The sequence below is a fragment of the Epinephelus moara genome, chromosome 14, assembly GCF_006386435.1.
Source record: "Epinephelus moara isolate mb chromosome 14, YSFRI_EMoa_1.0, whole genome shotgun sequence".
In the NCBI taxonomy this organism is placed as follows: domain Eukaryota; kingdom Metazoa; phylum Chordata; class Actinopteri; order Perciformes; family Serranidae; genus Epinephelus; species Epinephelus moara.
Window position 1 is genome coordinate 33,767,005 of NC_065519.1, and position 15,680 is coordinate 33,782,684.

Consider the following 15,680-nt stretch of genomic DNA (forward strand, 5'->3'; position numbering starts at 1 on the left):
TTAATGTGTAAAACCAAGTGCTACTATGAACGCCTTATCAACAGTTATCATGATTCAGCCCTCTCTATTGTGGCAGGCTTTTCAGCCCAAATGCAACTGTGGCTGTTAAAACAGCTATAAACACTGACCAGAAAACTTTGTTTCAAGCACACGTCTACTTAAAGCATCACATGATGTGATTAAGCAGATGAACAGTTTGGTGGGTACATCAGGGTATGAAGTAAGGTTATCTGAAGGCTCTTACACACTGGCGACAACAATGGTGGAAAGTTTTGATGAAAAAACTAATAAAGAATGTTGCTGATGCTGCTATTTCTGGTCTTATGGTAAGATTAACATTTTGGTAATTCCCACAGGTGTTGCTATGTTTATGTATGTGACAAAATAGTCCAAAGTTAAAGTTTTTCTGGGGTTTGTGACTGTATCCCATGGCCTTCATTAGCAAATGGAACTTGATCAGGTTTCACATATGTCACATCTCTCTGAGTGAAATAGAATATAGGGGTATGAATTCTTTAGGGCTGATTGTAGGCATGACTTGGTGAGCATTGTTACTATGAACCAGAAAGTAGAGGAAAGGGGAAAAGTAGATTATTTAGATATCAACTATGCTCTTTTGAAAGTGTAACCATGTGCATTGCCAACTAACATCTAAACACATATCACTTACCTAAGGGGCAACCTCCAAGGCTGAAAAATGAAGGCAATGCAGATGTACCAAAAACTGCCCTTCCTCTAATGGCCACTTGAGGCTGACTCCAAGAGTGAGTCAATCCCCATAGACTGCCATGTTAAAATGTCAAACTTTACAGCAGAAATAAACATGTTCACAGTCTGGTAGAAAGAACAGTTTTGGTCTCTAAAGCTAATTTTAACATTCATGATATTCATGACAGGGGTTGAATCTTTATATATGAGTGACAGGCTGTCTATGAGTCATCACCACAATCTATGAGTCAGATCCACCCGTCGCTCCGCCCTCATCCAAATATGCTGAACTTGAGGCTTCAAAATGGGAATCTACAAACCAGTGGGTGATGTCTCTGTAGCCAGAGTTCTGCATGGGTCCACTTTAGAGAACCTGCACCCACCCATACCCGTAAAGCTCAGTACCAGAACCGACCTGTTACCTGTCATTATGTCTAAGTCAAAGCTGCACCTGCCCACACCAGAGGAAATGTCTCTTTCACTGGCTTCACTCGATGTCACTTCACTCGATTACAGTCTATGCTCCATGATACTGCGACCCCCACACTAACAGGCTCATGCATTTTAGATTATGGCCGTGGCTAGCTGGTTGAGCAGCACAAGTTGACAAAACTTTTAACAGTGAGAGAAAACGGAGAGATTTTGAAATATCAGTACTCAAAATCATTGACACAAGAATGAAACAACCTGTGCAACATACACTGGTATCTTTTTTACAAAGCAACTCATTTGCCAAATTTGCTGATTGTCCCTGACTTCCCTAAAGAACTGATCAAGTTGCCTGACCTCCTCTTGACAGACCAGAAGCTCTGTAAACTCTATGATCAGTTAGAGGCCTGCAGGACTCTCCCTCTCTGCGGCTACCCTAGTGGTGCAACAGCAAAGCCTGAGCTTCGTGCGTCCCAGGTTCCCAGCTTTATTAAGGCACTAACCAAATTAGGGGCCCTAACAAGACAGTACACACAACACTAGGGGACGCATTCATTTAGGACGCAAGCGGCACTAATGCAAAGCTATCTGTCAAATCGCCATGCATTTATGCTTTCTCTAGACTCCGGAAGAGAGAGTGTGTGTGTGCGCATGTGTTTATGTGTGTGTGAGTGTGTTTGTGAGCAGATGTGCAGGACAAGGTGTGTGGGTGTGCTGTGAGCCGGTGGAGATGTTCTCACTCAATTCCACCAGCGATTCTAATTGATGAGCCATGCACATGCAGACACACACACACACACACACACACACACAAATCTTCTTTCAAACAATGCACACTGGTACGCTTATGCACATGATCCTCTCTTATATATGCATATACACACTCACGCAAACACCCACACCGAACTCACACACACGCACACTAATCTAGGCCAGGCCCTTGAGAGAGAGACACATCCACACTGCAGCTGGACACGGCTTGAGATGAACACATCACCCTCTGACAGATAGAGGGAACGGGAGAGAAGAGAGTGGGATGAAAGGAGAGAGGAGGGAGGGAGGGAAGGAGATTAGCATTCTCATCAGCACTGGAGGAATTTGTCTTGGCTGCCAAGCTCTTTCTCCTCTTTTCCATTCCCTTTCTCCTCATCAAGCCCACTCTTTCCTTATCCATATCTCCCTCTCTTCCCCTCCTAATCTCCATCTTTCCAATCAGTCGTGTCCTCCATCGCTCCCTCTTTCTACATTCTCCCTTTCTCATTATAGTACTTTCTCACCATTACTTTTTACCTCTCTCCTTCTCCCTCGATACAGGATTTAATAGCTGTGTTGTCCAGTGTTGGTGTCAGAGGATGGAATTAGCAGCGCCCACGCTGCCGTGGTCCTACATGACCTCACACTGGGGTCATGGCACAGGGGACGCATACGCTCACGCACAAACAGACACTGAATTGATTACAAGCAGAAATACATGTTTAAGAGTTACAGGCCCTGAATATTGGGTCATGTAATGTTGTTCCTCTAATGTTTTAAATTGTCCACCAGGTGGACTTTTGTGTCCTCATGGGGTTTGCTTTGTATGTAGCAACACTGCCGTATTCAGCTTGTCGGACACGATGATTTGTTCAAGTGTAAATGTGGCAGTGTGGTTGATTATGTTCCCCGCCAACTGAAGATTGCAATGTTTGTTCTGACAAAACAAAAAGTAAATTTTAGAAGTGCCGTGATTGTCGATGCTAAAGGCTCAAGATTTAAAGGCTTTAAGTCACAAAACCACAGCAGAGGCACATTCTGGACACACACAGTTGGTATCTGTAAAGTTTGGGCATTTGCTGGTTGCGGTAAATAAACACAGATTGCAAAAACAGTCTACCAGTTACATTTGCATGAACAAGAGGCGAATGTTAGCTTTGCTTTCAATCTGGATGGACCTTCAGATTCTCTCCACTTTGGACAAAACTGCTTCTAATGCTAAATGCTGATTGTTAAAGGGATACTTCAACCACAAAAATAATCATTTCTGTATCAATTACTCACCCTGAGGTTGGTTGAATCCCTGAAGAAAACGTTTCTCTTGCATGCCTCCATAAACAAAGAATCCCAAAACAGAGGAAATTCTTGATGAATTGAAGCAAAAGGGGGCCTTCTTAAAGAACAACAAAACTATAACAAAACATCAGTTTATAAAGTTTCACACAACTTGTGCAGTTTACTCTAAGTCGTAAGTGCTATATCATAGGCAACTGGACTTGCTTGCTTTTCTTGCAGACGTTACGCCTCTCGAAAAGTCTTCAAGAAACGCAAGCAAGTCCATTTGCCTACGATATAGCACTTACGATTACCATGACCTGGATGACTGAGAACCTTCACAGACAAATATACTCTAAGTCTCCTTTATCCAGTTGTATGCTCAGTGCTTTGGAAATACATGCATTTTCGCTAAAATACTTCCACATAAACAGTCTCATGCACAAAGTAGTGTGCCTGGGCAAGCACGCAACCTGTATGCAGAAGTGTTTTAAATAGTAAGGTTTTAGCAAAAGTGTTTGGGAAGAACAGAGCAAACAACTGAATAAAGGAAACTTGGATTATACTGCATGAGCTGTGTGAGAGGTTCTAAACGGATGTTTTGATACAGTTGTGCTGTTGTTAAACCATCTTTTACTTCGAATCATTAAGAATTGTCTCAGTTTTTTCGGATTCTTCATTTGCCTGAGGCATGTGAGAAAACCAAGCTTTCTTCGCAAATTCAACATAACGCGGGGTGAGTAACTGATATACAAAAGATCATTTTATGAGTAAAATATTCTTTTAAATTGAAATTTCGTTGGTGAGTTAAACGAAAATACCTTTCTGTTTGTGATGAAATGTCTATTTTCCATGCACATAATTACACTTTTCTGATCATTTTTTGAGGCTGTTATATCCGTTTTGCCATCTTTTGATTGCTGTTACACAAAGTTACTGTCAGTGAAAATCAACACTTACTGCACAGATGTTTCACTTCACGCCAAACAACAAGATTTCTGTTAAGAGCAACTAAAAGCTACAAATAATTGTGCTGAGGAAAAGTCTCTTTGCTAAAAGCTGAATTTATTCATTTTATATTGGTAAAGGTAATTCCATCTTTTTCAATGTTTATCAAGCCTTTCTTGCAACAAGCTTTTATTTGAGAATTTACAGCATTTAGTGTATTTTCACCTTAATTTCCCTTCCATCAGATATTGTCACTGTTCCCTGCTTGCACATTGTAGTAATTATTGGATTGGAGAAATGCTTAAATTCTTAAAGTGTTTTTTTACTTTTGCTTGTTTGATATCAGACAGAATTGTCAACTCGTTACAAACCATTTCCATCTTCAGAGTGACATTGCATCCACCCTAACTAATATCAGAGAGGGAGGGGAATTTGATTTTCTGTAACCAACCACTAGTGACCAACGTATCTACTGAATCTAACATCATCTTTAGGTTCACACTGATGTGTAGGTTGCCAACATACTTGGTTTGCTGGGTTTTAACAGTGGAGCTAAGTGAAGTAAAACAAACTAAAATGTCGGCAATATTGAAAAAACATGCCAAATTTTGAATATCCTCGATATTCTCATATATTTTGTCTACGTATGGTGGTCGCCACTGTTGTAATTATTCCTCATTGGTTTCAGCGTACTGCTTGACAACAGCTTGAAAATAGCTTGAAACAACATTAGTCCCATCCATAGTGCTAATTTAGTCCACCTGCGGTGCTCATGACTCAACTGCGGAACTACTGTTTCATGTCATGATGCCAGACGAATCAGTCAGCTCAGTGAAGTGGGCAAATTCAAAGGTCTGAATCCTTGCAAATTTGCATTCCTTTCACTATTTTGTTGCACTAAACTGGAATTTTTCTACATAATGATTCATGATTTGTTAAAGTAACATTAAGCCAAAACATAATCACAAACATAATTCCATTAAACGGATATATGAATCAATGGACAAACAAATAAACAATCACATAATCATGATCCAGGTAAGTTCCAGCACAGTGCACCAATAAATAATGCAGGAGTCAACCCTTGACTCAGCTTTCCAAACCAGGTTTTCTCCCACCAAATTTCCATCTCAATATGAACATGACAGTGCAGTAACATTATGTGTAAAGATTTTTTTGTAAAATTCATGAGTGTGTGAATGAATTATGTAAAATGTGCAAATAAAAGCGCCCTGACAGGGATTCTTAAAGATGCTTATGGTACATATGTAGCCCAAAGGCAAGGGTCTATGTGTGCATGTGGCAATAAATTAAACACACTGTAAAGCAGTTCCAAAACTTTTCCTAACTTCAATGTGCCAACAGAGCTGGAAACTGTCAAAACTCAGCACAGATAGAACAACGCTAGCTTGAAGCTAATATCCATAAACACTAGGCAGTAGGAACAAATGTAGCTCTTAGGCCATGTTCTGAAGAAACAGAAATGAAAATGACAGACTGTTCCAGTCATCTTGGAACATGACAAACTTCTCCACAATTCAGTATTTACACTGCGTATTTTTCCAACTGCCTTGCAGTAATACATACAACTAACAGCTCCATCTGGTGAACAACTGAAATGAATGAATGAAAACCAGAGCAATGTTAAATGACCCAAAACACAAGTCATCATTGTGATGTGAACCTTGGTTGATGTGAATGTGTATGAATAATCAATAATCAATTCATTGAGAACATCCCCAGCAAACACACACTGGCAGAGTGAGGGATTGAGAAAGAGAGGGGCGAGTGTGTGCATGCATTTATCCAAACTGCGACTAGACATTTCTCAAAGGGTCAGCTTACTGAGATCAAATTAACACACATGCCTGCACTCACATGCAAACACACACACTTGTATCTATTAGGTGTGTGACCTGGCTGCCCTTTATGTGAATCCCTCAACGAGTGCATGAATTACCAATGACCCATCTATATTCCTCTTCCCTCATGGCCTCTAATGGAGCAACACACACACACACTCATGAAAGCATGCGCCGACACACCACTACTCTATTACTTCTTCCTCACATGCACACCTGACACACACCATTATCTTGAGTCTTTAAATACATAATGGGCATTTTAATTGCAAAGCCGGCGGGTTGGAGACAGGGAATTTACAGTGAAGAGCCTCTTCACCTTGCATTAGGAAGGACACAACTACAAGTGAACTGACCAAAAGTACTTACACACTGGTAACATGGTGATCCATTTGTTTTTAGACTTTTAAAGGCCTTCATTGTGTACTTCTGTATAATAGGAATAAGAGAGTCCTGAGTATGAATGCAGTGAAAAATGATTTCAGCTGTCTGACAACAGCTTGTATGTCTTGTTCCTGTTTCTTGTTATACTTCTAGCTCACATCATTTCAGATGGAAATGTACTTTTTACTCCACTACATGTATTTAACACTATGAGTTAGCAGCTACTTTTCAGATGAAGATTTGCTAATGGAAAATGATGCAGCAATATGCTGTTAATTTACATAGAAGTATGCAAAGTATCTAAAGTTGGCTCCACATTGACAGACTAATTTATTGCTGATAACAACACAATGCCTAGAAGCATTCTGTACGAGTACTTTTACTTTTGATACTTTATGTACATTCTGCTGATAAACTAATGTACTTTTACTTCAAGGTCCAGTGTGTAGGATTTAGGAGGATACTTCGGCAGAACTGGAATGTAAAATAACGTTTTCTTGAATCACCTGAATATAAGAATCATTGTGTTTTTATTACCTTAGAATGAGCCGTTTATTTCTACAGTGTGGGTCATTTATGGAAATCAACATGTTCACTGCTGTATTTCTACAGTACCCCAGAACAGGTATACCAAACACTGTATATGTATTTGTAACGTGAAACTGCTTTTTCAGTGGGTTTTACCCTTTTAAATCACAGGGTCCCTTTGTTTTGGAAAGGAAGAGACCTCTGTGGATAATTCAGCTACTGGTGAAAACCTCCTGAACATCCAGATCTCAACTTATCAGAGAAAAAAAATTCTTATACGCTGAACCTTTGAGTAACATTTTAATTTCAGGGCTGTGACTTTTACTAAGGTATTTCAGACGATGTTATTTCTACTTTTACTTCAATTCATTAAGAGACTGAATACTTCTACCACCATTGCTGAATGGGTGCAAATCCCTGGAGCTAGTTTCCCAAATCTCGTCGAAAGCCTTACTAGAAGTGTGGAAGCTGGATCCCTTTGAGATTAAACAGTTCCAGGAACTATGAATCCACAGGAACATAATTTGGGGATTAAACTGGAAACTAAAAAGTCTCTTTTATGCATTCCTCTTTGCATTTTCATCACATCTCAAGACTTGAAGATTAGGCAAATTAGCTCAATGACAGATAAAAAAAAAACAACTGTTGTGTTTTAAACAATTTTCACACACAACAAAACAAGCCAGTCATGCAATGTTTTCTTGTTTTATCACTTAGAACGTGACCAAGATGAATCTATTAATCAAGTTAACTACAAATAAATGTTTTATTTCTGTCCTTCACCTTCTCGTTTGCTCAGGCTTTCAGCTCGTTCACACACTCTGTCTTTCTCTTTATCTCTCTTTGTGTCTCCCATTATTTTAAACAGCCTGGTCTCACTCCCAAGGCATCATTTTGGCAAGGGCTGGGCACCAACTGGGTTCTGTGTGAGACACATAATGCTTTCAACCAACTCCAATACAAACCCATCCGTGTCATTACTTGACATTTGCACCAATGGACATTGAGCGTGTAAGTCTGCAAAGGGTGAGTAGGGGCAACAAGCACAGGACTTTTACCCAGGAAACACGTGTCCATGTCTAATGTAAAACTTAAAGTTGACATTGAATTATTTTGTCATTATAGTTACGTGACTCAACTTCAACCACAATCTTTTGCTAACTCTCACCAAATAGTTTTGTTCCTAACTGCAAAAACCGTCTTAGTCACGTGAGGAGACTTACATGACTAAATGCCGATCCTTTCTGCATTAAGATACAATGCAAAAGACTGCCCCCGGATTCTGCCTGAGCATCATAATAACACAAGTAAGGACGAGATCATGTTTAAAACTAGTTGGGAAACCTACAGCATGACATCTTTTTAACAACAACACAACAACAACACAAACTGTCTTCACTTGACTTGATATTGATACTACACCCAGTACTTCCTAATATTTTAAATAAAGCTATACAGAGGTTGTAGCAGCCATCTGTGTTTGACTAATCAGTGATGTTCAGCCAAAGACACTCCAGCTCGGAAATATTGCACAGGAGCCCACGGTTTTGGAATAAGAGTCAAACTACCATGGGTATAATGTGACAGTGTCTACAGTCCTTGGCCATGCAGTGGTTTCCCTACATTTCATGTGAAACACAATGTATGACAATAGTACCACTACCTCAGTGAACTGTGAAAACAGATACAGAACTGTAAATGGCTTTTCTCTTACTTATTAAACAAGACTATTACTATCACTGTGAGAGAGACTTGACCAGAATAATATTAGAGTGGCCACATCTTGGAAACCTGCCCAGATGCGTACTGTGTGTGTATCCATGTGTGTGTGTCGGTGTGTGAGTGTGTGAGACAGAATGAATAGTGGACACTCTGTTGTCGCAGAGAGAGGATGTGTGCGTCTGATAACACCAAGACGATATGGTGGTTATCAAATAATGAGTTAGCTATTGTGTGATATGGTGTGTGCGTCTGTGTATGTACTGTGGCTTACAGTGTGTGTGTGTGTGTGTGTGTGTGTGTGTGTGTGTGTGTGTGTGTGTCTTACTGTGGCCTGTGTGGAGCTCTCCTGCAGGTCCCAGAGTAGTGCGTGATTATCAGCCAATGAAATCACACGCTTGCCATCCCCCATGGGCTCCCACAGCACGCTGTAAATACACAAGGACACGCGCGCACACACACACACACACACACACACACACACACACAAACCACAAAGTCAGAGTCAATTAGAATACAGATTTTGGTCAAACATGCATACAGCCTCATCCACACATGTTGCAGACATACAGGGGAATGAGGCTTGTTGGTCACATTTCACATGACTGCTTAATATAGCATCTTGTACAATATCACAGCTAAACCGATTTTAAACATTTGCATGCAACTTCAGATCATGTCTGGGAATGCACACATGTATGGATGCATGTATACTGCAGTGTAAGCAAGGAAATTGCAAATATAAAATGTTACACATTATACAGGTGATTAAATGCTGAGGCTGGCTTTCTGCTATATTTTTCTTCTTGCCATCAAATTCCATTAAAAAAGACCAAAACCGACAAGCTGTTATTCTGTCTCTTAATACCTTCTGATTTCCTACCCTGTCTGTGACAAAGGTCACAAATATAGGGTTCCATATTTTAAAGGGCTCAATAATCACCTAAAACAGCTGGGCACTATAGCAATTAGCACATGTTACTCTAAGAAAATGCACAATGGGGAATATTTTTAGACATGGAGTAACACACATATGGTGCTCTAGTGACTATATGGGGCGTCAGGATAGTGTATGCAGGAGTCAAACCAAACTACAATGTGTGTGGTCGTGTAATGAAGGAGCATATGTTTTAAATAGTTTTTGAACAACAACTGAGTTCTGTGGCACAGAGAAATAAGATATATCAGGTTTTGATATGAACACAATACTTGTTAGTGGGATCAATTCATTCTTGGTTCTCATTTTATGAAATTAGTTGCCAATTATTAAACAAGACTAAGAGCCCTATTTAAACTATCAATAGAGCATGGCGCAAGTGCATTACTGCGCATCCCTGTGTGTAACAAGCATACTGTATAAAATAATTGATGTAGCTACGTGATGTCACCCATAGTTTTGTGGATTCCTATTTGAAGCCTCAAGTTCGGTATTTTGGTTGTTGCTATCTTGGATTTCTGGAGCCAGAAGTGACCATGTTTGGATGAGAGGATGGGGCTGTAGATGAGCGAGATGTGGATCTGACTCAAAGACTGTGGTGGAGCCTGGCAGACAGCCTGTCACTGAAACCGGCCCGCACTTAATAACGCATAACTTTAAGCCTTAATAAAATGTAAATGGGTGAATAACATAACAAAAAATTCACTCCCTGTGCTTTTGTCACAAATGCTGAAATTAGCTATAGAGACCAGGCTGTTTATTTCTGCCTTAAAGTTGGGCCTTAAAACATGGGGGTCTATGGGGATTGACTGGCTTTGGAGCTAGCACCAAGTGGCCATTCAAGGAAATGCAGTGTTTGGCACTTCTGTGTTTGCTTCATTTTTTGGCCCTGGAGATTGCTGCTTGGTAACAAGCAGAGTGTACGTGCATTATTAACCTGGATAATGCACCCTTTAAATGGCAGGAAAATACTTCTGAGTTTAGACAAGGTTTTCTTTTGGTCAATGGCACACTCACTTTCTGCTGCCTAAAAATGGCAATGAGCAAACAATGTGTCTGACCACACTTCATTTTAAGACCTACACACCTATTGGCACTCAGATGGGCACAAGTATATTTGCTACTTACACATCATGGGTACTGGCCGTGAAAATGACAACTGTGTCAGTCTGAAACTAGCAATGACAGTTGCAATCCCTTGTTCACCGCTTTGTGCCAGGTGTAAGATAGGATCCTAAGAGTCTTTTGCAAGGCGATACACAAACAAAGCAATGCTTTGAGCTAAATGCGAATGTCAGCATGTTCACAATGACAATGCTAACATGCTGATGTAAAGCAGGACTGTTTACCATGTTCACTATTTTTTTGTAACATGTCAACATGCTAACATTTGCTAATTAGTTGGTGAAGATTCTCAGTCATCCAGATCATGGTAATCATAAATGCTATATCGTAGGCAACTGGACTTGCTTGTGTTTCTTGAAGACGTTTCGCCTCTCATCCAAGAAGCTTCTTCAGATGGGGCAAAACGTCTCCAAGAAATGCAAGCAAGTCCAGTTGCGTACGATATAAGATTTATGATTTGCTAATTAGCACTACAAGAAACACAAGTAAGTCTGATGGGTTTGTTTTTACAGTTTATCCTAGTTGAGCACAGCTAGCCTGAACTTGTCCTTGTAACACATTTTTGTTCTGTACGTAAACATATTTATAAAAACATTAATTTGTGATTTCACAGGGTGTTACAAGCTGGAACTTTTCTTAGGAAACTTCTGTACTGGGTACAGTGACTACCTGCGGTTTGTCGTCAGAGTGAGGCTGCCAGCAACCAAACCCAAACCTAGTACCCACTGTATCGAGAAACCTGTAATATACCTAGACATTCTACACAGATGTACTGGGCTTTTAAGATCTTCTTCTGAGATCTCCTTCATCTCACTCTCAAAGAGAGAGTTAATATATTTTCCAAAATGTTTAACTAATTATTTGCGATCAATTAAGTTGAAAACAAGATGTTTTTATACTTATTTTCTATTAACTTTCTTTAGATTATTCCATTCAGATGAGATCTCCCATTCCCACCCCTTTCCCTTCCAAGGGTAACACACACACATAAATATGTACATACAGACAAACAGACAGACAAATAAGTTTACCAAACAATACACAAAAACAGTGATATCTAAATAGATTGTTAATGCTTAAAAAGATATATGTGTGTGTGTGTGTGTGTGTGCGTGTGTGTGTGTGCGTGTGCGTGTAAGATGGGAGCATATAGACTGAGTCATACCATAAAAGTTCTGTTCCTTAATGTCTTAGCGCTACAATGTTGGTAGAAAAAGGGCACAGAGTTAATCTGCTATTGCAAGAAAAAGCTCAATTCAAGCATTAAGGCAAAGTTTCCTCATATCCTGTAAAAGGGGACCAAGTTATATAAAACTTTTTTCCCAGATCCATGTACTGAATACCTGACATTTTCTAATTTCAGAGGTCATTGGGTCTCTGATCCATCGAATAAATGAAGATGGCTTTGTTGATTTCCATTTGAGTAGAATGGGTCGACAGGCCAAGAGATATTTCTGTATTTCTAATTTTTTTTTGTGATTTCTTTTTAATTTCTAATTTTGCGTGACATTTCCTCGGTTACTGTACAATTCTTTCACATTTTGGAAACTTCTGTAACCCAGACTTAGGTGTCAGTGTCACTACCACCACCAGAAGAAAATGTTGTGTCAACGACTACATAAAAAAGTCCTTCAAAAAAGTGTGACGTTGCCTGGAGCATGTTTAACCTTCAAAATGAGGCTGAAGCAGCTAATCATTAATCGCCCATGAAAGTGACAATAGCATTCAAGTGAGTTCTGCACGTTTAATAGAGAATACTTATTGGCAAATCCAGCAGCCCAATTCTGTCAATCTAGTGTTCAAACACAGCAGTGGGATACAGGGTTGCCTCAGTGGTGTTAAAGAAGTGGTAGCTCTTACTGCATACTTAACTTTGATTCCTGCCTGCATATTACATTCTGCAGAGTATTGATTCCTCACTGCATGCCTCTTGGAGCTGTGATTCTCCACTGTGCTCTACTTACAATATGTATTCTGTGCGCGTGCCATAGGGACCTAACCAGACCTGACACACTGGAGCCCAAACTGTTGCTTTATTCTTCCCTTGGTGTTGATTTGATGACTTGTATTCTTTAGTTGTTTGTTTCTTCTTGGTTTGGATAGACTTAGCAGCTCTGCAGTGTAGGCAGACACACCACTACATGGGATAAGAAAGAGGACACAACCCAAGTGAGAAAGCAGTGCTTTTAACTCTGAGTCCTGTCGACTTTAAAAGCAATATGTCAGTGCAGTCAGAGACCCGGCAATAAGCTAAACATAACCTTGGCCTGGAAAAGCTGCTATATGCTTGTTAAGGGTTTGATTTCGTGTGGCTTTTCAGCTCAAGAAAAAAAAATCTGTGTCTAATCTGGGTTAAAGGATGTAAAATGTCACAGAGGTGCAGATGTGGTCTGGCTGAAGGCTTGGATGTCTGAGCCCATCACAGCTCTAAAGCTGCTGTCATTAGGGGTTTACGAAATGATGCCATTCATTTAAGGAGTTCATCCATTAGACAACTCCATTTTCATGGACTCATTTGTCAACTTGGAGCAGCAGCAACAATGCCAGTGTTTGAGAGAGAGCGTGTGTTATAGAAGGTGAGAGTGTTCGCGCGAGATAAAAGAAATGACAGAGCAAGGGAGGGAAGACAAAGTTAAAGTTTGCTTTTGGATTTAGTCCAAGTTTCAAATATGCATAGTCCTATTAGAAAAGGTAGAGCGGGGAGAGGGAGGAGATGAGGGAGGGGAGGCAGAGGAGGGAGAGAGGAGCGGTGTTTATAAGGGCTGTAAATTCATGACTGCTCAGGGATAGCTTTTACTGCCCTCCTGAGGAGCAGGAAGTCATGGGCTTGGGATGCACACATGCACACACACACCCTTTTGTCACTAAGGAGGACAACACGCTGACTTATATTCAGTGCTTGGAGATTTACCCTAACCTTAAAGGATATTTTTTTTTAAAACTATCTTTGCACAGTATATGCCATGTGTACATTGAAAGCTGTTGTAATTAGTTTTGCTGTAATCATTCCTGCTTTCCATACTGGCCATGAAGTCTTGTCATCACTACTACATTATAAAAGATAGAAAAAAATCCAGAGTGCATTATGTGCAAAAATATAATCTTAAATTCAGCTGAGGCTAATATGAAGTGATATGATATCAAGTGGGTTTCGGCACATTTAAATATACAAATAAACGACAACCTGGACAAACAATTTGAGGAAAATATCTAATTGCAATTTTTCTTACAATATTAAAGGGGCGAAATTTCGCGGAAAAAATCTGCTTCACGGCAGGAAACGCATCATTGCGAAACTGGTCAGTCAGCCAATTATGACTATATTGACAAACTGCTGGTGAGTCGCAAATAACAGTATTTTAAAGTCTGACAGACATCTGCTAATGATACAGTTGACAGGTCTACACTATAACTTATTCAGCTAGTGTTAGCTTGCCAGATTGGCAGGACAAGCTACTGCCATACAAATAATCATTGAGGTCCAGGTTCAGAGATTCAGAGAAGATTCTTTTGAGGTGATAAGTTTAAAATGATAATATGATGTGCTGGAAAGTTGGACTGGAAGATAGGGTTGGTTAATGTCAACCAAGATGGCATACAACGATATCTGTCTTACATCATCAGTATCGTGACAGACAATTGTTTGGGGTGACAAAGACAGAGACAGAGAAAGTGAGAGAGAGGGGAAGTGAAGTTGTAAGATGGACTATTAAATGCAGTGTTTCTGTAGGCCTAGTAACTTACATGGAACTCAGCTTCTGTTGCTTTTTGACCCCCCCCCCCCCACACACACACACACACACACCGGAAGCCGTGATATTTATATTTATCAGCGGACAAAAACAACAAGTCACTCAGTCAGTCCAGCAGATGTGAGCAGATATTGATTAGTGACAGAGGCAAATCTTCACAATGGCGATGACAATCATGGTTGATAAAAGAGGTCCCATTTGGGCCATCTGGCAGTTCAGTTCATCTGGTAGATAAATCAGAATAGTTACTTTTTTAAGCATGCAATGAATGCCAATAATGGCACTACAAACAAAGTCCCGATGTTGGCATGGACAGGGAAGTTGGGCTCAGTGGTCAATGACTGACAGCAGTCATCGTCCATCAGCGCAACCCTATGGAAGATTCTGACTACTATTAACCACCTGCCTGCTGTTTACTTTAAGGATCAAATTGCTAGCTAATATTACTCGTCTGAAAATAACATGAAGCAACCAGCTAAGGCTCAACTGTTTATCAATCTATCTTTGAAAGAAAAAAACCCCCACACAGTCCACTCTCTATATTTCTATACTTCAAAATGATACCAATAGATGCTCTTCACAATGGTGCAGTCTAGAGTATTGTAGTGGGCAGACACACCCAAAAGCACCACCAGGCTCACGAATACATAAAATACATGCAATCACAAGTTATTGAGGGCGTTCCAAAAGACTGGGTAAGTGTTATCAGGAGAGGACCTCCTGAAACAATTTATTGTAAGTAACACAAGACTTTAACAGCCAAGGACATTTACAGCCGGGGAGATTTAAACACTTTGGACTCTGAACGGATTTTCCTCTGTTTTCTCAGTCCTTTATCAGCTTATACTGTTTTATGTTAACATTGTAATGCATCTGGACATACTGTTTTTTGTTTTCAGGGACATCTGTTCTATAGGATTATGAGGTCATATTGTTTGGCTTATGATTAGGCTATTTTTAAAATGTTGCTTATGTCATTAATATAAACAATATGATCATGTGTTTCCTATGTTGGGATGGATGAAGGTCTTGTGATAACGGTCATATCAGCTGTGTCTTGAGACTGAGACATCATAAAACACGGAAAGATATGCAAAAACTAAAATAATTTAATTATTCAAGATATTGCTTTTTACAAATACGGTAAGCAAAAACCACTGGAAATTGTTCTTTGGTAGGCCAGGTCTACGGCAACTCATAGCACATCCTATATGGGAATTCAGCTTCATAAGGCTTTACCGAACAGTTCAGAAGCTACAC

The 15,680-nt window shown here is 39.9% G+C and overlaps 1 protein-coding gene across 1 annotated transcript in view; it reads right to left on the reverse strand.

Annotated features, from left to right (window-relative positions):
* Window positions 1–15,680, reverse strand: part of eipr1 (EARP complex and GARP complex interacting protein 1) — an 82,967-nt gene that overhangs the window by 36,605 nt on the left and 30,682 nt on the right. Inside the window, exon 5 of the mRNA XM_050062578.1 lies at window positions 8,935–9,034. Coding sequence (XP_049918535.1) covers window positions 8,935–9,034 — 100 coding nt within the window. The remainder of the gene's footprint in view (window positions 1–8,934; window positions 9,035–15,680) is intronic.